Source organism: Cetorhinus maximus, unplaced genomic scaffold, assembly GCF_964194155.1.
Source record: "Cetorhinus maximus unplaced genomic scaffold, sCetMax3.hap1.1 HAP1_SCAFFOLD_1529, whole genome shotgun sequence".
Lineage (NCBI taxonomy): Eukaryota > Metazoa > Chordata > Chondrichthyes > Lamniformes > Cetorhinidae > Cetorhinus > Cetorhinus maximus.
Genome location: NW_027597469.1, coordinates 45,520 through 69,345, shown reverse-complemented (window position 1 = coordinate 69,345; position 23,826 = coordinate 45,520). Strand labels below are relative to the sequence as shown.

General features: G+C 47.5%; 1 protein-coding gene across 1 annotated transcript in view; it reads left to right on the top strand.

Moving 5' to 3' along the window:
- Positions 1–11,041: 11,041 nt before the first annotated feature.
- The window catches only part of LOC144676342 (beta-galactosidase-like), a gene marked incomplete at its 3' end in the record, with an annotated part of 53,604 nt that continues 40,819 nt past the window's right edge, over positions 11,042–23,826 (top strand). The window contains exons 1-3 of the mRNA XM_078536787.1: positions 11,042–11,206; positions 20,713–20,863; positions 21,330–21,390. Coding sequence (XP_078392913.1) covers positions 11,175–11,206; positions 20,713–20,863; positions 21,330–21,390 — 244 coding nt within the window. The remainder of the gene's footprint in view (positions 11,207–20,712; positions 20,864–21,329; positions 21,391–23,826) is intronic.

Here is a 23,826-nt window from a genome sequence, read left to right as displayed (position 1 = left end):
GACCTTTACTCTGTATCTAACCCTGTGCTGTACCTGCCCTGGGAGTGTTTGATGGGGACAGTGTAGAGGGAGCTTTACTCTGTATCTAACCCTGTGCTGTACCTGCCCTGGGAGTGTTTGATGGGGACAGTGCAGAGGGAGCTTTACTCTGTATCTAAGCCCGTGCTGTACCTGCCCTGGGAGTGTTTGATGGGGACAGTGTAGATGGAGCTTTATTCTGTATCTAACTCCGTGCCGTACCTGTCCTGGGAGTGTTTGATGGGGACGGTGTAGAGGGAGCTTTACTCTGTATCTAACCCCGTGCTGTACCTCTCCTGGGAGTGTTTGATGGGTACAGTGTGGAGGGAACTTTACTCTGTCCCTTACCCTGTGCTGTACCTGTCATGGGAGTGTTTGATAGGGAAAGTGTAGAGGGAGCTTTACTCTGAACCTAACCCCATGCTGTACCTGTCCTGGGAGTTTCTGATGGGGCAGTGTAGAGGGAGCTTTACTCTGTATCCAACCCCGTGCTATACCAGTCCTGGGAGTGTTTGATGGGGACAATGTGGAGGGTGCTTTACTCTGTATCTAACCCCGTGTTGTACCTGTCCTGGGAGTGTTTGATCGGGACGGTGTAGAGGGAGCTTTAATCTGTATCTAACCCCGTGCTGTAACTGTCCAGGGAGTATTTGATCGGGACGGTGTAGAGGGAGCTTTACTCTGTATCTATACCGGGCTGCACCTGTCCTGGGAGTGTTAGATGGGTACAGTGCAGACGGAGCTTTATTCTGTATCTAACCCGGTGCTGTACCTGTCCTGGGAATGTTTGATCTGGACAAGGTTCAGCAAGTTTTACTCTCCATCTAAGCCCGTGCTGTAACTGTCCTGGGAGAGTTTGATGGGAACAGTGTAGAGGGACCTTTACTGTGTATCTAACCCCGTGCTGTACCTGTCCTGGGAGTGTTTGATAGGGACAGGGAAGAGGGAGTTTTACTCTGTATCTAACCCCGTGCTGTACTTGTCCTGGGAGTGTTTGACAGGGACAGGGAAGAGGGAACTTTATTCTGTATCTAACCCCGTGCTGTACCTGTCCTGGGAGTGTTTGATAGGGACAGGGAAGAGGGAACCTTATTCTGTATCAAACCCGTGCTGTACCTGTCCTGGGAGTGTTTGATCAGGACAGGGTACAGCGAGTTTTACTCTCCATCTAACCCTGTGCTGTAACTGTCCTGGGAGCGTTTGATGGGAACAGTGTAGAGGGAGCTTTACTCTGTATCTAACCTCGTGCTGTTGCTGTCCTGGGAGTGTTTGATTGGGACAGTGTGGAGGGTGCTTTACTCTATATAACCATGTGCTGTACCTGCCCTGGGAGTGTTTGATGGGGAGAGTGTAGAGGGAGCTTTACTCTGTATCTAACCCCATGCTGTACCTGTCCTGGGAGTCTTTGATGGGGACAGTGTAGAGGGAGCTTTACTCTGTATCTAACTCCGTGCTTTACCTGTCCTGGGAGTTTTTAATGGGGACGGTGTAGAGGGAACTTTATTCTGTCTCTAATCCCATGCTGTACCTGTCCTGGAAGAGTTTAATGGGGACAGTGTAGTGGTATCTTTACTCTGTATCTAACCCCGAGCTGTACATTTCATGGGAGTGTTTGATGGTGACAGAGAAGATGGAGCTTTTTTTTGTGTCTAACCCCGTGCTGTACCTGCCCTGGGAGTGTTTGATGGGGACAGTGTAGAGGGAGCTTTACTCTGTATCTAACCCTGTGCTGTACCTGTCCTGGGACTGTTTGATGTGGACAGTGTAGAGGGAACTTTACTCTGTATCTAACCCCGTTTTGTACCAGTGCTGGGAGCGTTTAATGGGGACAGTGAAGCGGGAGCTTTATACTGTATCTAAGCATGTGCTGTACCTGTCCTGGGAGTGTTTGATGGGGACAGTGCAGATGGAGCTTTACTCTGTATCTAACCCCGTGCTGTACCTGTCCTGGGAGTGTTTGATGGGGACAGTGTAGAGGGAGCTTTACTCTGTATCTAACCCCGTGCTGTACCTGTCCTGGGAGAGTTTTATGTGGACAGGGTATAGGGAGCTTTACTCTGTATCTAACCCCGTGCTGTACCTGTCCTGGGAGTGTTTGATGGGGAGAGTGTCGAGGGAGCTTTACTTTGTATCTAACCCCGTGCTGTACCTGTCCTGGGAGTGTGTGATGGGGACGGTGTAGAGGGAGCTTTATTCTGTATGTAACCCCATGCTGTAGCTGTCCTGGGAGTGTTTGATTGGGACAGTGTGGGGGGTGCTTTACTCTATATAACCATTTGATGTACCTGCCCTGGGAGTGTTTGATGGGGAGAGTGTATAGGGAGCTTTACTCTGTAACTAACCCCGTGCTGTACCTGTCCTGGGAGTGTTTGATGGGGACAGTGTAGATGGAGCTTTACTCTGTATCTAACCCCGTGCCCTACCTGTCCTGGGAGTGTTTGATGGTGACAGTGTAGAGGGTGCTTTATTCTGTATCTAACCCCGTGCTGTACCTGCCCTGGGAGTGTTTGATCGGGACGGTGTAGAGGGTGCTTTCTTCGGTATCTAACCCTGTGCTGTACCTGTCCTGGGAGTGTTTGATGGGGACAGTGTAGAGGGAGCTTTACTCTGTATCTAACCCTGTGCTGTACCTGTCCTTGGAGTGTTTGATGGGGACAGTGTAGAGGGAGCTTTACTCTGTATCTAACCCTGTGCTGTTCCTGTCCTGGGAGTGTTTGATGGGGACAGTGTAGAGGGAGCTTTACTCTGTATCTAACCCCGTGCTGTACCTGCCCTGGGGATGTTTGATGGGGACAGTGTAGAGGGAGCTTTACGCTGTATCTAACCCCGTGCTGTACCTGTCCTGCGAGTTTTTGATGGGGACAGTGCAGACTAAGCTTTACTCTGTATCTAACCCTGTGCTGTACCTGTCCTGGGAGTGTTTGATGTGGACAGTGTGGAGGGAACTTTACTCTGTCCCTTACCCTGTGCTGTACCTGTCACGGGAGTGTTTGATAGGGAAAGTGTAGAGGGAGCATTACTCTGAACCTAACCCCGTGCTGTACCTGTCCTGGGAGTTTCTGATGGGGCAGCGTAGAGGGAGCTTTACTATGTATCCAATCCCGTGCTATACCAGTCCTGCGAGTGTTTGATGGGGACAATGTGGAGGGTGCTTTACTCTGTATCTAACCCCGTGTTGTACCTGTCCTGGGAGTGTTTGATCGGGACGGTGTAGAGGGAGCTTTAATCTGTATCTAACGCCGTGCTGTAACTGTCTTGGGAGTGTTTGATCGGGACGGTGTAGAGGGAGCTTTACTCTGTATCTGGCCCCGTGTAGTACCTGTCCTGGGAGTGTTTGACGTGGACAGGGTAGGGGGAGCTTTACTGTCTATCTGACCCTGTGCAGTACCTGTCGTGGGAGTTTTTGTTGGGGACGGTGTAGAGGGAACTTTACTCTGTCTCAAGCCCTGTGCTGTACCTGTCCTGGGAGTGTTTGATGGGGACAGTGTAGAGGGAGCTTTACTCTGTATCTAACCCCGTGCTTTACATTTCATGGGAGTGTTTGATGGTGACAGAGAAGATGGAGCTTTATTTTGTATCTAACACCGTGCTGTACCTGTCCTGGGAGTGTTTGATGGGTTCAGTGTAGAGGGAGCTTTACTCTGTATCTAACCCCGTGCTGTAAGTGTTCTGTGTGTGTTTGATGGAGACGGTATAGAGGGAGCTTCCCTTTGTATCTATACCCGGCTGTACCTGTACTGGGAGTGTTAGATGGGTACAGTGCAGAAGCAGCTTTATTCTGTATCTAACCCCGTGCTGTACCTGTCCTGGGAGTGTTTGATCAGGACAGGGTACAGTGAGTTTTACTCTCCATCTAACCCCGTGCTGTAACTGTCCTGGGAGAGTTTGATGGGAGCAGTGTAGAGGGAGCTTTACTCTGTATCTAACCCCGTGCTCTATAGTCCTGGGAGTGTTTGATAGGGACAGGGCAGAGGGAGCTTTAATCTGTATCTAAGCCCCTGCTGTACCTGTCCTGGGAGTGTTTGATAGGGACAGTGTGGAGGGTGCTTTATTCTATATAACCATGTGCTGTACCTGCCCTGGGAGTGTTTGATGCGGAGAGTGTAGAGGGAGCTTTACTCTGTATCTAACCCCGTGCTGTACCTGTCCTCGGAGTCTTTGATGGGGACAGTGTAGTGGGAGCTTTACTCTGTATCTAACCCTGTGCTGTACCTGTCCTGGGAGTGTTTGATGGGGACAGTGTAGAGGGAGCTTTACTCTGTATCTAACCCTTAGCTGTACCTCTGCTGGGAGTGTTTGATGTGGACGGTGTAGAGGGACCTTTACTCTGTCCCTTACCCTGTGCTGTACCTGTCATGGGAGTGTTTGATGGGGACAGTGTAGATGGAGCTTTATTGTGTATCTAACCCCATGCTTTACGTGTCCTGGGAGTTTTTGATGGGGACGGTGTAGCTTTACTCTGTATCTAACCCCGTGCTGTACCTGTCATGGGAGTGTTTGATGGGGACAGTGTAGAGGGAACTTTACTCTGTCTCTAACCCCATGCTGTACCAGTCCTGGGAGTGTTTGATGGGGACAGTGTACAGGGAGAATTACTCTGTATCTAACCCCGTGCTCTACTTGTCCTGGGAGTGTTTGATGGGGACAGTGTACAGGGAGAATTACTCTGTATCTAACCCCATGCTGTACCTGTCCTGGGAGTGTCTGATGGGGACAGTATGCAGGGAGCTTTATTCTGTATCTAACCCCGTGCTGTACCTGTGTTGGGAGTGTTTGATGGGGATAGTGTCGAGGGAGATTTACTCTGTATCTAACCCCGTGCTGTACCTGTCCTGGGAGTGTTTGATGGGGACAGTGTAGAGCGAGCTTTACTCTTTATCTACCCCCATGCTGTCCCTGTCCTGGGAATGTTTGACAGGGACAGGGAAGAGGGAACTTTATTCTGTATCTAACCCCGTGCTGTACCTGTCCTGGGAGTGTTTGATAGGGACAGGGAAGAGGGAACCTTATTCTGTATCAAACCCGTGCTGTACCTGTCCTGGGAGTGTTTGATCAGGACAGGGTACAGCGAGTTTTACTCTCCATCTAACCCTGTGCTGTAACTGTCCTGGGAGCGTTTGATGGGAACAGTGTAGAGGGAGCTTTACTCTGTATCTAACCTCGTGCTGTTGCTGTCCTGGGAGTGTTTGATTGGGACAGTGTGGAGGGTGCTTTACTCTATATAACCATGTGCTGTACCTGCCCTGGGAGTGTTTGATGGGGAGAGTGTAGAGGGAGCTTTACTCTGTATCTAACCCCATGCTGTACCTGTCCTGGGAGTCTTTGATGGGGACAGTGTAGAGGGAGCTTTACTCTGTATCTAACTCCGTGCTTTACCTGTCCTGGGAGTTTTTAATGGGGACGGTGTAGAGGGAACTTTATTCTGTCTCTAATCCCATGCTGTACCTGTCCTGGAAGAGTTTAATGGGGACAGTGTAGTGGTATCTTTACTCTGTATCTAACCCCGAGCTGTACATTTCATGGGAGTGTTTGATGGTGACAGAGAAGATGGAGCTTTTTTTTGTGTCTAACCCCGTGCTGTACCTGCCCTGGGAGTGTTTGATGGGGACAGTGTAGAGGGAGCTTTACTCTGTATCTAACCCTGTGCTGTACCTGTCCTGGGACTGTTTGATGTGGACAGTGTAGAGGGAACTTTACTCTGTATCTAACCCCGTTTTGTACCAGTGCTGGGAGCGTTTAATGGGGACAGTGAAGCGGGAGCTTTATACTGTATCTAAGCATGTGCTGTACCTGTCCTGGGAGTGTTTGATGGGGACAGTGCAGATGGAGCTTTACTCTGTATCTAACCCCGTGCTGTACCTGTCCTGGGAGTGTTTGATGGGGACAGTGTAGAGGGAGCTTTACTCTGTATCTAACCCCGTGCTGTACCTGTCCTGGGAGAGTTTTATGTGGACAGGGTATAGGGAGCTTTACTCTGTATCTAACCCCGTGCTGTACCTGTCCTGGGAGTGTTTGATGGGGAGAGTGTCGAGGGAGCTTTACTTTGTATCTAACCCCGTGCTGTACCTGTCCTGGGAGTGTGTGATGGGGACGGTGTAGAGGGAGCTTTATTCTGTATGTAACCCCATGCTGTAGCTGTCCTGGGAGTGTTTGATTGGGACAGTGTGGGGGGTGCTTTACTCTATATAACCATTTGATGTACCTGCCCTGGGAGTGTTTGATGGGGAGAGTGTATAGGGAGCTTTACTCTGTAACTAACCCCGTGCTGTACCTGTCCTGGGAGTGTTTGATGGGGACAGTGTAGATGGAGCTTTACTCTGTATCTAACCCCGTGCCCTACCTGTCCTGGGAGTGTTTGATGGTGACAGTGTAGAGGGTGCTTTATTCTGTATCTAACCCCGTGCTGTACCTGCCCTGGGAGTGTTTGATCGGGACGGTGTAGAGGGTGCTTTCTTCGGTATCTAACCCTGTGCTGTACCTGTCCTGGGAGTGTTTGATGGGGACAGTGTAGAGGGAGCTTTACTCTGTATCTAACCCTGTGCTGTACCTGTCCTTGGAGTGTTTGATGGGGACAGTGTAGAGGGAGCTTTACTCTGTATCTAACCCTGTGCTGTTCCTGTCCTGGGAGTGTTTGATGGGGACAGTGTAGAGGGAGCTTTACTCTGTATCTAACCCCGTGCTGTACCTGCCCTGGGGATGTTTGATGGGGACAGTGTAGAGGGAGCTTTACGCTGTATCTAACCCCGTGCTGTACCTGTCCTGCGAGTTTTTGATGGGGACAGTGCAGACTAAGCTTTACTCTGTATCTAACCCTGTGCTGTACCTGTCCTGGGAGTGTTTGATGTGGACAGTGTGGAGGGAACTTTACTCTGTCCCTTACCCTGTGCTGTACCTGTCACGGGAGTGTTTGATAGGGAAAGTGTAGAGGGAGCATTACTCTGAACCTAACCCCGTGCTGTACCTGTCCTGGGAGTTTCTGATGGGGCAGCGTAGAGGGAGCTTTACTATGTATCCAATCCCGTGCTATACCAGTCCTGCGAGTGTTTGATGGGGACAATGTGGAGGGTGCTTTACTCTGTATCTAACCCCGTGTTGTACCTGTCCTGGGAGTGTTTGATCGGGACGGTGTAGAGGGAGCTTTAATCTGTATCTAACGCCGTGCTGTAACTGTCTTGGGAGTGTTTGATCGGGACGGTGTAGAGGGAGCTTTACTCTGTATCTGGCCCCGTGTAGTACCTGTCCTGGGAGTGTTTGACGTGGACAGGGTAGGGGGAGCTTTACTGTCTATCTGACCCTGTGCAGTACCTGTCGTGGGAGTTTTTGTTGGGGACGGTGTAGAGGGAACTTTACTCTGTCTCAAGCCCTGTGCTGTACCTGTCCTGGGAGTGTTTGATGGGGACAGTGTAGAGGGAGCTTTACTCTGTATCTAACCCCGTGCTTTACATTTCATGGGAGTGTTTGATGGTGACAGAGAAGATGGAGCTTTATTTTGTATCTAACACCGTGCTGTACCTGTCCTGGGAGTGTTTGATGGGTTCAGTGTAGAGGGAGCTTTACTCTGTATCTAACCCCGTGCTGTAAGTGTTCTGTGTGTGTTTGATGGAGACGGTATAGAGGGAGCTTCCCTTTGTATCTATACCCGGCTGTACCTGTACTGGGAGTGTTAGATGGGTACAGTGCAGAAGCAGCTTTATTCTGTATCTAACCCCGTGCTGTACCTGTCCTGGGAGTGTTTGATCAGGACAGGGTACAGTGAGTTTTACTCTCCATCTAACCCCGTGCTGTAACTGTCCTGGGAGAGTTTGATGGGAGCAGTGTAGAGGGAGCTTTACTCTGTATCTAACCCCGTGCTCTATAGTCCTGGGAGTGTTTGATAGGGACAGGGCAGAGGGAGCTTTAATCTGTATCTAAGCCCCTGCTGTACCTGTCCTGGGAGTGTTTGATAGGGACAGTGTGGAGGGTGCTTTATTCTATATAACCATGTGCTGTACCTGCCCTGGGAGTGTTTGATGCGGAGAGTGTAGAGGGAGCTTTACTCTGTATCTAACCCCGTGCTGTACCTGTCCTCGGAGTCTTTGATGGGGACAGTGTAGTGGGAGCTTTACTCTGTATCTAACCCTGTGCTGTACCTGTCCTGGGAGTGTTTGATGGGGACAGTGTAGAGGGAGCTTTACTCTGTATCTAACCCTTAGCTGTACCTCTGCTGGGAGTGTTTGATGTGGACGGTGTAGAGGGACCTTTACTCTGTCCCTTACCCTGTGCTGTACCTGTCATGGGAGTGTTTGATGGGGACAGTGTAGATGGAGCTTTATTGTGTATCTAACCCCATGCTTTACGTGTCCTGGGAGTTTTTGATGGGGACGGTGTAGCTTTACTCTGTATCTAACCCCGTGCTGTACCTGTCATGGGAGTGTTTGATGGGGACAGTGTAGAGGGAACTTTACTCTGTCTCTAACCCCATGCTGTACCAGTCCTGGGAGTGTTTGATGGGGACAGTGTACAGGGAGAATTACTCTGTATCTAACCCCGTGCTCTACTTGTCCTGGGAGTGTTTGATGGGGACAGTGTACAGGGAGAATTACTCTGTATCTAACCCCATGCTGTACCTGTCCTGGGAGTGTCTGATGGGGACAGTATGCAGGGAGCTTTATTCTGTATCTAACCCCGTGCTGTACCTGTGTTGGGAGTGTTTGATGGGGATAGTGTCGAGGGAGATTTACTCTGTATCTAACCCCGTGCTGTACCTGTCCTGGGAGTGTTTGATGGGGACAGTGTAGAGCGAGCTTTACTCTTTATCTACCCCCATGCTGTCCCTGTCCTGGGAATGTTTGATTGGGACAGTGTAGAGGGAACTTTACTCTGTATCTAAGCTGGGCTGTACCTGTCCTGGGAGTGTTTGATGGGGACAGTGTAGAGGGAGCTTTATTCTTTTTCTATTCCTGTGCTGTACCTGTCCTGGGAGTGTTTGATGGGTCAGTGTACAGGGAGCTTTACTCTGTATTTAACCCCGTGCAGAACCTGTCCTTGGAGTGTTTGATGGGGACAGTGTAGAGGGAGATTTACTCTGTATCTAACCCCGTGCTGTACCTGTCCTGGGAGTGTTTGATGGGGACAGTGTAGAGGGAGCTTTACTCTGTATCTAACCCCGTGCTGTACCTGCCCTGGGACTGTTTGATGGGGACAGTGTCGAGGGAGCTTTACTCTGTATCTAACCCCGTGCTGTACCTGTCCTGGGAGTGTTTGATGGGGACAGTGTCGAGGGAGCTTTACTCTGTATCTAACCCCGTGCTGTACCTGTCCTGGGAGTGTTTGATGGGGACAGTGTCGAGGGAGCTTTACTCTGTATCTAACCCCGTGCTGTACCTGTCCTGGGAGTGTTTGATGGGGACAGTGTTGAGGGAGCTTTACTCTGTATCTAACCCCGTGCTGTACCTGTCCTGTGAGTGTTGGATGGGGACGGTGTAGAGGGAGCTTTACTCTGTATCTGTTGGAGAATAAAATACATATACAGGATAACATAGGGTTATGTGGTTAAATTATAGTGGAATACTACAACGAAGTGTCCTTGCGCCAGTATATCAAGTAATAGACAAACCCGCTTTGTCAGCTGTTGTGGAGGAATGATAACAAGTATGAGATAGGGCGTAATCATGCTATCTGTTGTCTGTGCAGATGACTAATCAACAGATGGGCTATTCAAGGTTTTTGCATAAGAAAGAAATGCATGCCAAAGATAAGATTTCGATGTTATTAATTACTAAGGGTCAAGCAACTTTGTAAATCGCATGCCCTCTGTTACCTACGCTTTTATAACTATGTGTGTACTCTAATGCTTCTCAGAGTGCCGGTAGCTCCATTGTATGCTGCTGGGCTCTCCATGATTTCATGATTCAATAAAGACTTCCAAGAAAAACCTCCTGGGTCCGAGTGTTCACTCCGTTTTCCGCGACAGTATCTAACTCTGTGCTGTACCTGTCCTGTGAGTGTTTGATGGGGACAGTGTAGAGGGAGATTTACTCTGTATCTAACCCCGTGCTGTACCTGTCCTGGGAGTGTTTGATGGAGGCAGTGTAGAGGGAGATTTACTCTGTATCTAACCCCATGCTGTACCTGTCCTGGGAGTGTTTGATGGAGGCAGTGTAGAGGGAGTTTTACTCTGTATCTAACCCCGTGCTGTACCTGTCCTGGGAGTGTTTGATGGGGACAGTGTAGAGGGAGCTTTACTCTGTATCTAACCCTGTGCTGTACCTGTCCTGGGAGTGTTTGATGGGGACAGTGTAGAGGGAGCTTTACTCTGTATCTAACCCCGTGCTGTACCTGTCCTGGGAGTGTTTGATGGGGACAGTGTAGAGGGAGATTTACTCTGTATCTAACCCCGTGCTGTACCTGTCCTGGGAGTGTTTGATGGGGACAGTGTAGAGGGAGTTTTACTCTGTATCTAACCCCGTGCTGTACCTGTCCTGGGAGTGTTTGATGGGGACAGTGTAGAGGGAGCTTTACTCTGTATCTAACCCTGTACTGTACCTGTCCTGGGAGTGTTTGATGGGGACAGCGTAGAGGGAGATTTACTCTGTATCTAACCCCGTGCTGTACCTGTCCTGGGAGTGTTTGATGGAGGCAGTGTAGAGGGAGATTTACTCTGTATCTAACCCCGTGCTGTACCTTTCCTGGGAGTGTTTGATGGAGGCAGTGTAGAGGGAGATTTACTCTGTATCTAACCCCGTGCTGTACCTGTCCTGGGAGTGTTTGATGGGGACAGTGTAGAGGGAGCTTTACTCTGTATCTAACCCCGTGCTGTACCTGCCCTGGGAGTGTGTGATGTGGACAGTGTAGAGGGAGTTTTACTCTGTATCTAACCCCGTGCTGTACCTGTCCTGGGAGTGTTTGATGGGGACAGTGTAGAGGGAGCTTTACTCTGTATCTAACCCCATGCTGTACCTGTCCTGGGAGTGTTTGATGGGGACAGTGTTGAGAGAGTTTTACTCTGTATCTAACTATTCATGTCCTTTCTTTCACAGAGTTTTCAGTCTGGTACTTTCACCGTTGATTATGAGAATAATTGCTTCAGTAAGGATGGATCCTGTTTCCGGTATATTTCTGGGAGTATACATTACTTTCGAGTTCCTCATATATATTGGAAGGACAGGCTGCAGAAAATGTACATGGCCGGACTGAACACGATTCAGGTGTAAGTGAAGCAGAACTGCTGATCCTTCCGTGATGCTAAGGCCAGAGCAAGGGGCTCAATTCTGAGGGAGTGCGGCACTGTCAGAGGGTTAGTACTGAGGGAGTGCTGCACTGTCAGATGGTCAGTACTGAGGGAGTGCTGCACTGTCAGAGGGTCAGTACTGAGGGAGTGCTGCACTGTCAGAGGGTCTGTACGAGGGAGTGCTGCACTGTCAGAGGGTCAGTACTGAGGGAGTGCTGCACTGTCGGAGGGTCAGTACTGAGGGAGTGCGGCACTGTCAGAGGGTCAGTACTGAGGGAGTTGCTGCACTGTCAGAGGGTCAGTACTGAGGGAGTGCTGCACTGTCAGAGGATCTGTACTGAGGGAGTGCTGCACTGTCAGAGGGTCAGTACTGAGGGAGTGCTGCACTGTCAGGGGGTCAGTACTGAGGGAGTGCGGCACTGTCGGAGGGACAGTACTGAGGGAGTACTGCACCGTCGGAGGGTCAGTACTGAGGGAGTACTGCACCGTCGGAGGGTCAGTACTGAGGGAGTGCTGCACTGTCAGAGGGTCAGTACTGAGGGAGTGCGGCACGTCGGAGGGTCAGTACTGAGGGAGTGCGGCACTGTCAGAGGGTCAGTACTGAGGGAGTGCTGTACTGTCAGAGGGTCAGTACTGAGGGAGTGCTGCACTGTCGGAGGGTCAGTACTGAGGGAGTGCGGCACTGTCAGAGGGTCAGTACTGAGGGAGTGCTGTACTGTCAGAGGGTCAGTACTGAGGGAGTGCTGCACTGTCAGAGGGTCAGTACTGAGGGAGTGCTGCACTGTCAGAGGGTCAGTACTGAGGGAGTGCTGCACCGTCGGAGGGTCAGTACTGAGGGAGTGCTACACTATCGTGAGTCAATACTGAGGGAATGCTGCACTGGCGTAGTGTCAGTGCTGAGGAATGCCGCAATGTTGGAGGGTCAGTGCTGGCAGTGCGTGATTTTTGGATGAAGTTTTTTAACAGAGGTTCTATCTGCCTCTCCAATTGATGTAAAAAATTCCACAGCTACTATTTTGAAGAGCCAGGGAGTTTGCCCCAGTTTCTTGTGGCCAATATTTCCCCCTCACCAACATTATAACCAGATTAACTGATAATTTATTTCATTGCTGTTTGTGGGGAGCTTGCTGTGTGTAAATTGGCTGTCATGTTTCCTACAACCCATCAAGAAGCATTTTGTTGGATATAAAACGCTTTGGTTACCCTGAGGTTGTTAAAGGCGCTATAAAAATGCAAGTTATTTTTTTCTCTCTCTCTCTTGAGGGTTTCCTATTGTTCATTTACTGTTCTAGCCGATAATCTTTGATTCCAATCTAGCTGGGCCAGATCCCTTTTCATTTCCCTCAAATTAGCCCTGCTCCAGTTGTAGATTTTCACATTTGTTTAATCCTGGACCTTTTCCATATTCCAATCCCAATGATATTGCAATCATTGTTTCGCAAACACCCCCCATCACAGCTTGGAACTCACTCCCGGGTATCTATTATTCTATATATAAATCCCCCGATTAGATTCCAGTCTGTAACTCAGTCCCGGGTATCTGTTATTCTATATATAAACCACCCCGAACCCCTCGATTAGATTCCAGTCTGTAACTCACTCCTGGGTATCTGTCATTCTATATATAAATCACCCAAACTCCTCGATTAGATTCCAGTCTGTAACTCACTCCCGGGTATCTGTTATTCTATATATAAACCACCCCGAACCCCTCGATTAGATTCCAGTCTGTAACTCACTCCTGGGTATCTGTTATTCTATATATAAACCACCCAAACCCCTCGATTAGATTCCAGTCTGTAACTCACTCCCGGGTACCTGTTATTCTATATATAAACCACCCAAACCCCTCGATTAGATTCCAGTCTGTAACTCACTCCCGGGTATCTGTTATTCTATATATAAACTACCCCGAACCCCCCGATCAGATTTCAGTCTGTAACTCATTCACGTGTATCTATTATTCTATATATAAACCCCTCGATTAGATTCCAGTCTGGAACTCACTCCCGGGTATCTATTATTCTATATATAAACCCCTCGATTAGATTCCAGTCTGTAACTCACTCCCGGGTATCTATTATTCTATATATAAACCCCCCGATTAGATTCCAGTCTGTAACTCACTCCCGGGTATCTATTATTCTATATATAAACCACCCCGAACCCCTCGATTAGATTCCAGTCTGTAACTCACTCCCGGGTATCTATTATTCTATATATAAACCCCCCGATTAGCTTCCAGTCTGTAACTCATTCCCGGGTATCTATTATTCCAGATATAAATCACCCGATTAGATTCCAGTCTGTAACTCACTCCCGGGTATCTATTATTCTATATATAAACCGCCGATTAGATTCCAGTCTGTAACTCACTCCCGGGTATCTGTTATTCTATATATAAACCACCCCAAACCCCTCGATTGGATTCCAGTCTGGAACTCACTCCCGGGTATCTATTATTCTATATATAAACCCACCGAATAGATTCCAGTCTGTAACTCACTCCCGGGTATCTGTTATTCTATATATAAACCACCCCGAACCCCTCGATTGGATTCCAGTCTGTAACTCACTCCCGGGTATCTATTATTCTATATATAAATCCCCCAATTAGATTCCAGTCTGTAACTCACTCCCGGGTATCTGTTATTCTATATATAAACCCCCCGATTAGATTCCAGTCTGTAACTCACTCCCGGGTATCTGTTATTCTATATATAAACCCACCGAATAGATTCCAGTCTGTAACTCAGTCCCGGGTATCTGTTATTCTATATATAAACCCCTGCCAAACCCCTCTATTAGATTCCAGTCTGTAACTCACTCCCGGGTATCTATTATTCTATATATAAACCCACCGAATAGATTCCAGTCTGTAACTCAGTCCCGGGTATCTGTTATTCTATATATAAACCACCCCGAACCCCTCGATTAGATTCCAGTCTGTAACTCACTCCTGGGTATCTGTTATTCTATATATAAATCACCCAAACTCCTCGATTAGATTCCAGTCTGTAACTCACTCCCGGGTATCTGTTATTCTATATATAAACTACCCCGAACCCCCCAATCAGATTTCAGTCTGTAACTCACTCATGTGTATCTATTATTCTATATATAAACCCCTCGATTAGATTCCAGTCTGGAACTCACTCCCGGGTATCTATTATTCTATATATAAACCCCTCGATTAGATTCTAGTCTGTAACTCACTCCCGGGTATCTATTATTCTATATATAAACCCCCCGATTAGATTCCAGTCTGTAACTCACTCCCGGGTATCTATTATTCTATATATAAACCACCCCGAACCCCTCGATTAGATTCCAGTCTGTAACTCACTCCCGGGTATCTATTATTCTATATATAAACCCCCCGATTAGATTCCAGTCTGTAACTCACTCCCGGGTATCTATTATTCTATATATAAACCCCCCGATTAGCTTCCAGTCTGTAACTCATTCCCGGGTATCTATTATTCTAGATATAAATCCCCCGATTAGATTCCAGTCTGTAACTCACTCCCGGGTATCTATTATTCTATATATAAACCGCCGATTAGATTCCAGTCTGTAACTCACTCCCGGGTATCTGTTATTCTATATATAAACCCCCCGATTAGATTCCCGTCTGTAACTCACTCCCGGGTATCTGTTATTCTATATATAAACCCACCGAATAGATTCCAGTCTGTAACTCACTCCTGGGTATCTGTTATTCTATATATAAACCCCTGCCAAACCCCTCTATTAGATTCCAGTCTGTAACTCACTCCCGGGTATCTATTATTCTATATATAAACCCACCGAATAGATTCCAGTCTGTAACTCAGTCCCGGGTATCTGTTATTCTATATATAAACCACCCCGAACCCCTCGATTAGATTCCAGTCTGTAACTCAGTCCCGGGTATCTGTTATTCTATATATAAACCACTCCGAACCCCTCGATTAGATTCCAGTCTGTAACTCACTCCCGGGTATCTGTTATTCTATATATAAACCCCACCCCCCAAACCCCTCGATTAGATTCCAGTTTGTAACTCAGTCCCGGGGTATCTGTTATTCTATATATAAATCACCCAAACCCCTCAATTAGATTCCAGTCTGTAACTCACCCCCGGGTATCTGTTATTCTATATATAAACCACCCGAACCCCTCGATTAGATTCCAGTCTGTAACTCACTCCCGGGTATCTGTAATTCTATATATAAATCCCCCGATTAGATTCCAGTCTGTAACTCGCTCCCGGGTATCTGTTATTAATCTGGTCCAATAACAGTGATGCATGTCGGGACTATGAAACTCCTGGCGAGTGGACCATTATAGGAATTGCCCGGGAAGTTTCAAGTTACGATGGACAATTCCCTTGCTCCCCACGGCCATCGGTGAATGTCCCTGACTCAGGGTTAGAGTTAGAGACATGAGACAGTGCTGAAATACTTTCCTGAATAGTTACCCAGAAAAATACCATTTTAACTCCTGGATAACTCCAGAATGGATAACCCAGTCACACTCACACTGAACCCACGACTACACTCCTGACCTGACTGCCACCTACTGTCCAACCAATTCACCCGTTCACTAACATTCAGACTGAACCATTAAACTTACAGCTAGTGCCCTAAGAACGGGGTGGGTCCTGCCTTTGCCTCCCCTATTCTAATAGGCTGCTCCAGGGGGTGGTGTTACAAGGGGGTGCCCCAGGGGCTTGGGGGAGGTGGGGCACACTGCGAGGTGGTGTAGGTTTGGGAGGGAGGGGAACGCTGCGTCGGATGCCCTGGTGGGGTGCAGGGCATGTGGGTCCCGGCAAGAGATGTGGATCAGTGTCGAGTCGGGGGAAAGTTTGAGTGAGCTGCAATCTGAGGATGATTCCACTTCTTGGAGGATCTGGGTCAATGAGTCATTTAGGGCACAGAAGGAGGACATTCAGCCCATCTAGTCCATGCCAGCTCAATGTCCAGTCATTTAATCAGTCCCATTTAACAATTTTCTCCTTGTCATTGGGCTTATCCGGTTTCCTTTTGCAATCGTTGATCGACTCTGATTCCACCACCCTCCTGGGTAGCAAGTTCCAGGTCATTAGCTCTCTCTGTGTAAAAGGCATTCTTCCTCACATCCCCCCTGTATCTTTTATTTCAAAGCTGAAATCTGTGTCCCCCAGGCCTGTACCATCAGCCAATGGGAACAGCCTTTCTTTGTCTACCTTATCCAATCCTGTCCTAATCTCGCTCCCCTCTATCAAATCTCCCCTCAATCTCCTTTGTTCCAAGGAGAACATTCCCAGCTTCTCCAACCAAACCTGAGAGCTAAAATCCCTCAACCCATTCTGGTAAATCTCTTCTGCACCCGACTGATTCCTGGGATGGCGGGACTGACATATGAGGAGAGATTGAGTCAGTTAGGATTATATTCGCTGGAGTTCAGAAGAATGAGGGGGGATCTCATAGAAACCTATAAAATTCTAACAGGACTAGACAGGGTAGATGCAGGAAGGATGTTCCCGATGGTGGGGGAGTCCAGAACCAGGGGTCACAGTCTGAGGATACGGGACTGAGATGAGGAGAAATTTCTTCACCCAGAGAGTGGTGAACCTGTGGAATTTGTTACCACAGAAAGTAGTTGAGGCCAAAACATTGTATGTTTTCAAGAGGAGTTAGATATAGCTCTTGGGGCGAAAGGGATCAAAGGATACGGGGAGAAAGCGGGAGCAGGCTATTGAGTTGGATGATCAGCCATGATCATAATGAATGGGGGAGCAGGCTTGAAGGGCCGAATGGCCTACTCCTGCTCCTAGTTTCTATGTTTCTAACCCTCGTGTCCTTCCTAAAGTGTGGTGACCAGAAATGGACATGATACTCTAATTGGGCCCTAATCAGAGTTTTAAAAAGGTTCTGCATAAATTCCCTGTTTTGTTCTCAATCCCTCTATTTATTAAGCCCAAGATCCCATATCCTTTGCTAAACACTCTCTCAATATCTCCTGCCACCTTCAAAGATCGATGTACATGTACCCCCAGGTCCCTCTGTCCCTGCACACTCTTTAGAACTGTGTCATTCAGCCTATATTGCCTCTGCCTGTCCCTTCTGCTAAAATGCATCACCTCACACTTGCCTGTATTCAACTCCATCTGCCACTTGTCTGCCCATTCTGCTCGCCTATCTATGTCCTGATCGGTCTCATCCTCACTGTTTGCCTCACCTCCAAGTTTGGGAACATCAGCAAATTTGGAAATTTTACTCTGTATTCCCATATCCAAGTCATTTCTATAAATCAATAAAAGCAGCGCTCCTATCACTGACCGATGGGGAACACCACTGTCTACCATCCTCCAGTCTGAAAGACAACCATTTACCACCACTCGCTGTTTTCTGTCCTTAAACCAGTTTTCTATCCAAGCTGACACTGACCCTTCTATTCCACGAGCCTCAGTTTTATTAACCAGCTTTTTATGTGGTACTTTGTCAAAAGCTTTCTTAAAATCCATATAGACAACATCCACTACATTCCCTTCATCAACCTTCCCTGTTAGTTCTTCAAAAATTCAATGAGATCAGTCAAACACAATCTGTCTTTTACAAATCCGAGCTGACCCTCCTTAATTAACACAAATCTCTCCGTCTTTCCCAGATTATTGTTTCTAAAACCTTACCCACCACTGATGTTAAACTGACTGCTCTGTAGTTACTCGGACTGTCCTTACACCCTTTCTTGAATAAGAGTGTCACATTTACCACCCTCCAATCCTCTGGCACCTTCCCCGTATCTCGGGAAGATTTTGACAAGTCCTTCCGCTATCCACCCCCACTCCCTTCAGCAACCTGGGATGTAAACCATCCGGAGCAGGTACTTATCCACTCTAAGCAGAGCCAGCCTTTCCAGAACCTCCTGCCTATCAATGTTCACCCCATCCATTATCTCTACCATCTCTGCTTCTACTGGTATTTTGTCAGCATCCACTTCCTTAGTAAACACCAATCAAAGTACTCATTAAGTATTCTAACCCTGTCCTGCACCTCTAAGCATTTACCTCTAATGGGGGCCACTCCACCTCTTGCTACCCATTTACTATTTACATGCTGGTATACGATTTTTGGGTTCCCTTTTATCTTGACTGCCACTCTATTCTCATATTTTCTTTGCCAGTCTTATTTTCTTCTTCACTTCCATTTTCAGTTATGTATTTGACCTGGTTTACACCTGAAGCATTTCCCTGACATGCATCATTTACCCTCTGTTTGTTTTGTCATAAATCACTATCTCCCTCATCATCTACAGACCTGAGCCTTAGTTTCCTTCACCTTTCACTCTTGTGGGAATGTACCTGTCCTGTCCTGTTGCAGTATTTCCTGTCAGTCTCTAGTTCCATTTACCCCTCACTAGATCCCTACTTACCCCACTGAGGTTAGCTTCTTCCAGTCTAGAAGTACTACTTTAGATTGTTCCTTGCTCTTCTCCGTTACTAATCTAAACGTTTTGATATGATGATCACTCTTACGCAAATGTTCCCTCACAGACACTTGTTCCACTTGGGACCAACTCATCCCTCAGCACAAGATCCAGCAATGGCTCCTTTCCAGTTTTGCCAAGAATGTACCGATGAACGAAATTCTCCTGAACACAGTTCAGAAATTCCTCCCCCTCCTTACCTTTTACTCTAACACTATCCCAATCGATATTTGGGTAATTAAAGTCCTCAATATCACCACACTATAGTTCTTGTACATCTCTGTGATTTCCCAGCAGATTTGTTCTTGTAGATGGTGGACAGGTTTTGGGGAGTCAGGAGGTGAGTTACTTATCACAGGATTCCTAGCCTCTGACCTGCTCTTGTAGCCACAGTATTTATATGGCTAGTCCAGTTTAGTTTCTGGTCAATGGTAACCCCCAGGATGTTGATAGTGGGGGATTCAGTGATGGTAATGCCATTGAACATCAAGGGCGATAGTTGGGTTCTATCTTGTTGGAGATGGCCATTGCCTGACACTTGTGTGGCACAAATATTACTTGCCACTTGTCAGCCCAAGCCTGGATAATGTCCAGGTCTTGCTGCATTTGGACATGGACTGCTTCAGTATCTGAGGAGTCGTGAATGGTGCTGAACATTGTGCAATCATCAGCGAACATCCCCACTTCTGACCTTATGATGGAAGGAAGGTCATTGATGAAGCAGCTGAAGATGGTTGGGCTGAGGACACTACCCTGAGGAACTCCTGCAGTGATGTCCTGGAGCTGAGATGACTGACCTCTAACAACCACAGCCACCTTCCTTTGTGCTGGGTATGACTCCAACCAGCGGAGAGTTTTCCTCCTGATTCCCATTGACTCCAGTTTTGTTAGGGCTCCTTGATGCCACACTCAGTCAAATGTTGCCTTGATGTCAAGGGCAGTCACTCTCACCTCACCTTGGGATTTCAGCTCTTTTGTCCATGTTTGAACCAAGGCTTTATTGAGGTCAGGAGCTGAGTGACCCTGGTGGAACCCAAACTGAGTGTCAGGAACAAAAACAGAAAATGCTGGAAAAACTCAGCAGGTCTGACAGCATCTGTGGAGAGAGAAACAGAGTTGACATTTCGAGTCTGTATGATTCTTCTTCAGAGCTCTGCTTTTGTTTCAGATTTCCAGAATCAGCAGTATTTTGCTTTTATGAGTGTCAGAGCAGGTTATTGCTAAGCAAGTGCCACTGTTGATGACCCCTTCCGTTACTTTACTGATGATGGAGAGTAGACTGATGGGGCGGTAATTGGCCGGGTTGGATTTGTCCTGGTTTTTGTGTACAGGACATACCTGGGCAATTTTCCACATAGCCGGTTAGATGCCAGTGTTGTAGCTGTACTGGAACAGCTTGGCTAGCGGTGCGGCAAGTTCTGGAGCACAAATCTTCAGTACTATTGCCGGAATATTGTCATGGCCCATAGCCTCTGCAGTATCCAGTGCCTTCAGCCGTTTCTTGATCTCAGGTGGAGTGAATTGAATTGGCTGAAGATTGACATCTGTGATGCTGGGGACCTCTGGAAGAGGCCAAGATGGATCATCCACTCGGCATTTCTGGCTGAAGATTGTTGCGAATGCTTCAGCCTCATCTTTTGCACAGCTGTGCTGGGCACCTCCATCATTGAGGACGGGGATATTTGTGGAGCCTCCTCCTCCAGTGAGCTGTTTAATTATCCACCACCATTCACGACTGGATGTGGCAGGACTGTGGAGCTTAGATCTGATCCCTTGGTTGTGGGATCACTTAGCTCTGTCTATCACTTGCTGCTTATCCTGTGTTATAGCTTCACCAGGTTGACACCTCATTTTTAGGTATGCCTGGTGCTGCCCCTGGCATACCCTCCTGAACTCTTCGGACCCCTGGCAATGAATAAACTGGGAAGAGTCTGTGATTCTGGAATTATTTTGGGGTGGATGGGGAATAATGCCTGTGTGAATATTGCTGCTGTATCCATTATCCATTCTTCTCCTCTCTCCGCCCTCTTCAGGTACATTCCTTGGAATTACCATGAAATGACACCTGGGGAATATGACTTCAGCAAGTCGAAAGATGTAGAGTATTTTCTGAGTCTTGCTCAGGAGATGGACCTGTTTGTTATTCTCCGTCCTGGACCCTACATCTGTGCCGAGTGGGAACTGGTGAGATCTGTTTGAAAACTGCGCTCAATGCCTTCCTTGGAACAGCAGGGGCTGCCAGGGTGGAGGGCGGGGGCATATTCTGTGGTAACTGAGCTCTGCCCAGGGGGTGACAGGGACCAAGCTCCACTTGAAGGGGTAGGGCTGACGGAGCCCCAGCCAGGGGGTGGGAGGGTTGAGCTGGGGGCTGCAGAGCTATGCCTGGAATGGGAGTTGGTTGGGGGTTCGGGGGAGGGGAACTGAGCCCTGAAGTGCGTTGAGGAGAGGACCGTACCTCCCCTCCCACGTGGGCTGGAGTATAAGGGGAATTGAGCCCCGCCCCCAGATCTGAGCTGCTACTGCCACACTGGGTCAGATAAGGTCACCCTGTACAAACTGAGGAAGGAGCCTTGGATCTTCATTCTCAGTGTGGGGTTCACACTGGCACTTGAGTTGCGATCTCCTCTTTTATAATGTTGTTTGTTTTCAGGGTGGTCTCCCAGCCTGGCTGCTGCAAAGTTCAACTATCACTTTACGTTCATCTGATCCAGGTAGGAAAGGGTTTGCTATGAACTAGGACACATAGGGAGAAATAGTTTGTTAGGATATGGACACCAGGATGAAACATTTGGAGAAGAGAAATAGGATGCACAGCAGACTGAGGAATAACGTTAGAGTAAAGAGTAATCCAGAATTGCAAGGTACAAACCGGAGGGAAATGTGAGGCTGAGTCTGGAGTGCATATATTTTGATGACCCATGTACTTGGAAACGTCTCTGTATTTTATTTTGTGATGTCCCTTTAAGACTAAAATGGGCTGGGGCGTATTCCGGAAGAGCGTTCATTGGTTTCCTGATTATGACATCATTAGGTTCCAAGAAATGTCGCTGTGACCTTAGGTTGCCATGGGGATGAATAGCTAAGAATCAAAGGGTAAATAGAAAGCTAATTGCAGTAGGGTTTCATCAGTCTGTTTTCTGTTTGTTAGTTCAGAACATGCTGAGAGCTCGTGCAAAGAGGAAACAAGCAAAGTTCTCTCTGAATGAAAGAGTTTTCTGTTTGGTAGTCTTCAAGTAGATCCTGGTATTGAAGCAAGTCTCAGAATAGAGCAGAGATTGTGTTACTGTGTGTATTATCCAGTTGGAAAGAGTAGAAAGCGGAAGACAGGAAAGGGAAGGGATTGTGGATTGGATAAGACCCATTGCTGCTGTGTCAGCATTGCCAGAGCCCACCAGACTGGTTAAAGGAGTCGGAGAAGGGAGCCTCTGGAGGTTCTATGCCATCAGGGCTGTTACCATCTGAGTGAGAGGGTTCATAGATGTGCTTCAAAGAAGGGGAGGAATGGCACTTAATATTCCTGGTCATAAGGTATTCAGGAAAGACAGGGAAGTTAAAACAGAGGGGAGGTGTGGTAGGATTGATCAAAGATATCATGATGGCATTGGAGAGAGATGATGTAGTTAAGGGGTCAAAGACAGAGTCTATTTGGTTAGAATTAAGAGCAGCTATTACATTACTAGGTTTATACTACAGGGCATCAAATAATGGACTGGAGACAGAGGAAGAAAATTTACAGGCAAATTACAGAAAAATGCTGGAACAGTATGAAAGGCAAAAGGGGTGGGGGAGTTCCTGAAATTTGCAGAAGAGAGCTTTCCTGATCAGTGTGTTTCCAGCCCAGTGAGGAACGAATCATTGCTGGATCTTGTCTTGTGGAATGAAATGGGCAAGTTTCATTGGTGGATGATTATGGGAAGCAGTGATTAGATCAGCGGGTTTTAGAATAGATGTGGAAAATGACAATGAGCAAGTAAACATAAAAATACTTAACTAGAGGAGGTACAAAAGTTAAACTACCCAAGGGACAAATCCAACAACTACAGGCCGACCAACCGTACAGTCAATGATGGAGAAACTCTTAAAGACAAAAATCAGGGACAAAATTAATTGATTTTTAAAAAGTTCATTCATGGGATGTGGGCATTGCTGGCAAGACCAGCATTTATTGCTCATCCCTAATTACCCTTGAACTGAGTGGCTTTCAGAGGGCAGTTAAGAGTCAACCACATTGGCTGTGGGTCTGGAGTCACATGTAGGCCAGACCAGGTAAGGACGGCAGATTTACTTCCCTAAAGGACATTAGTGAACCAGATGGGTTTTTACAACAACCGATGATAGTTTCATGGTCACCGTTACTGAGATTAGCTTTTCAATTCCAGATGTTTATTAATTGAATTTAAATTCCACCAGCTGCTGTGGTGGGATTTCAACCCCTGTCCCCAGAGCATTATCCTGGGCCTCTGGGTCACTAGCCCAGTGACATTAAATACTGACAGCGACACCCACATTCCATGAGCGAATACAAAAAAAACGATGCCACCAACTCCCCTGTTTGGAAAAGTATTGGTTAATAAATGAAAACCAGCATTGGATAGGCTCTAATCAAACTGCTTGTCTGACTCCGTTTGAATTCTTTGAACTAACAGAGGGCGGACGGTGTTTTGTATGTGAACTTCCAAAAAGGTCTGATAAAGTACCGTAGAATCATAGAAAGGTTACGGTGCAGAAAGAGGCCATTCAGCCCATCGTGTCTGTGCTGGCCAAAAAGAGAAAAATGAAACTAGCTGCTCATTTTAATCCCATTTTCCAGCACCTGGTCCATAGCCTTGTAGGTTACAGCACTTCAGACGCAGATCCAGGTACCTTTTTAATGAGTTGAGCGTTTCAGCCTCAACCACCAACTTAGGCAGTGAATTCCAGATGCCCACCACCTTCTGAGTGAAAAGGTTTTACCTCAACTCCCCTCTAATCCTTCTACCAATCACCTTAAATCTATGCTCCCTGATAACTGACCCCTCAGCTAGGGGAAACAAATCTTTCCTGTCTACCCTATCCAGACCCCTCATTTTGTACACCTCAATTCGGTCACCCCTCAGCCTCCTCTGTTCTAAGGAAAACAATCCCAGCCTGTCAAAACTCTCTTCATA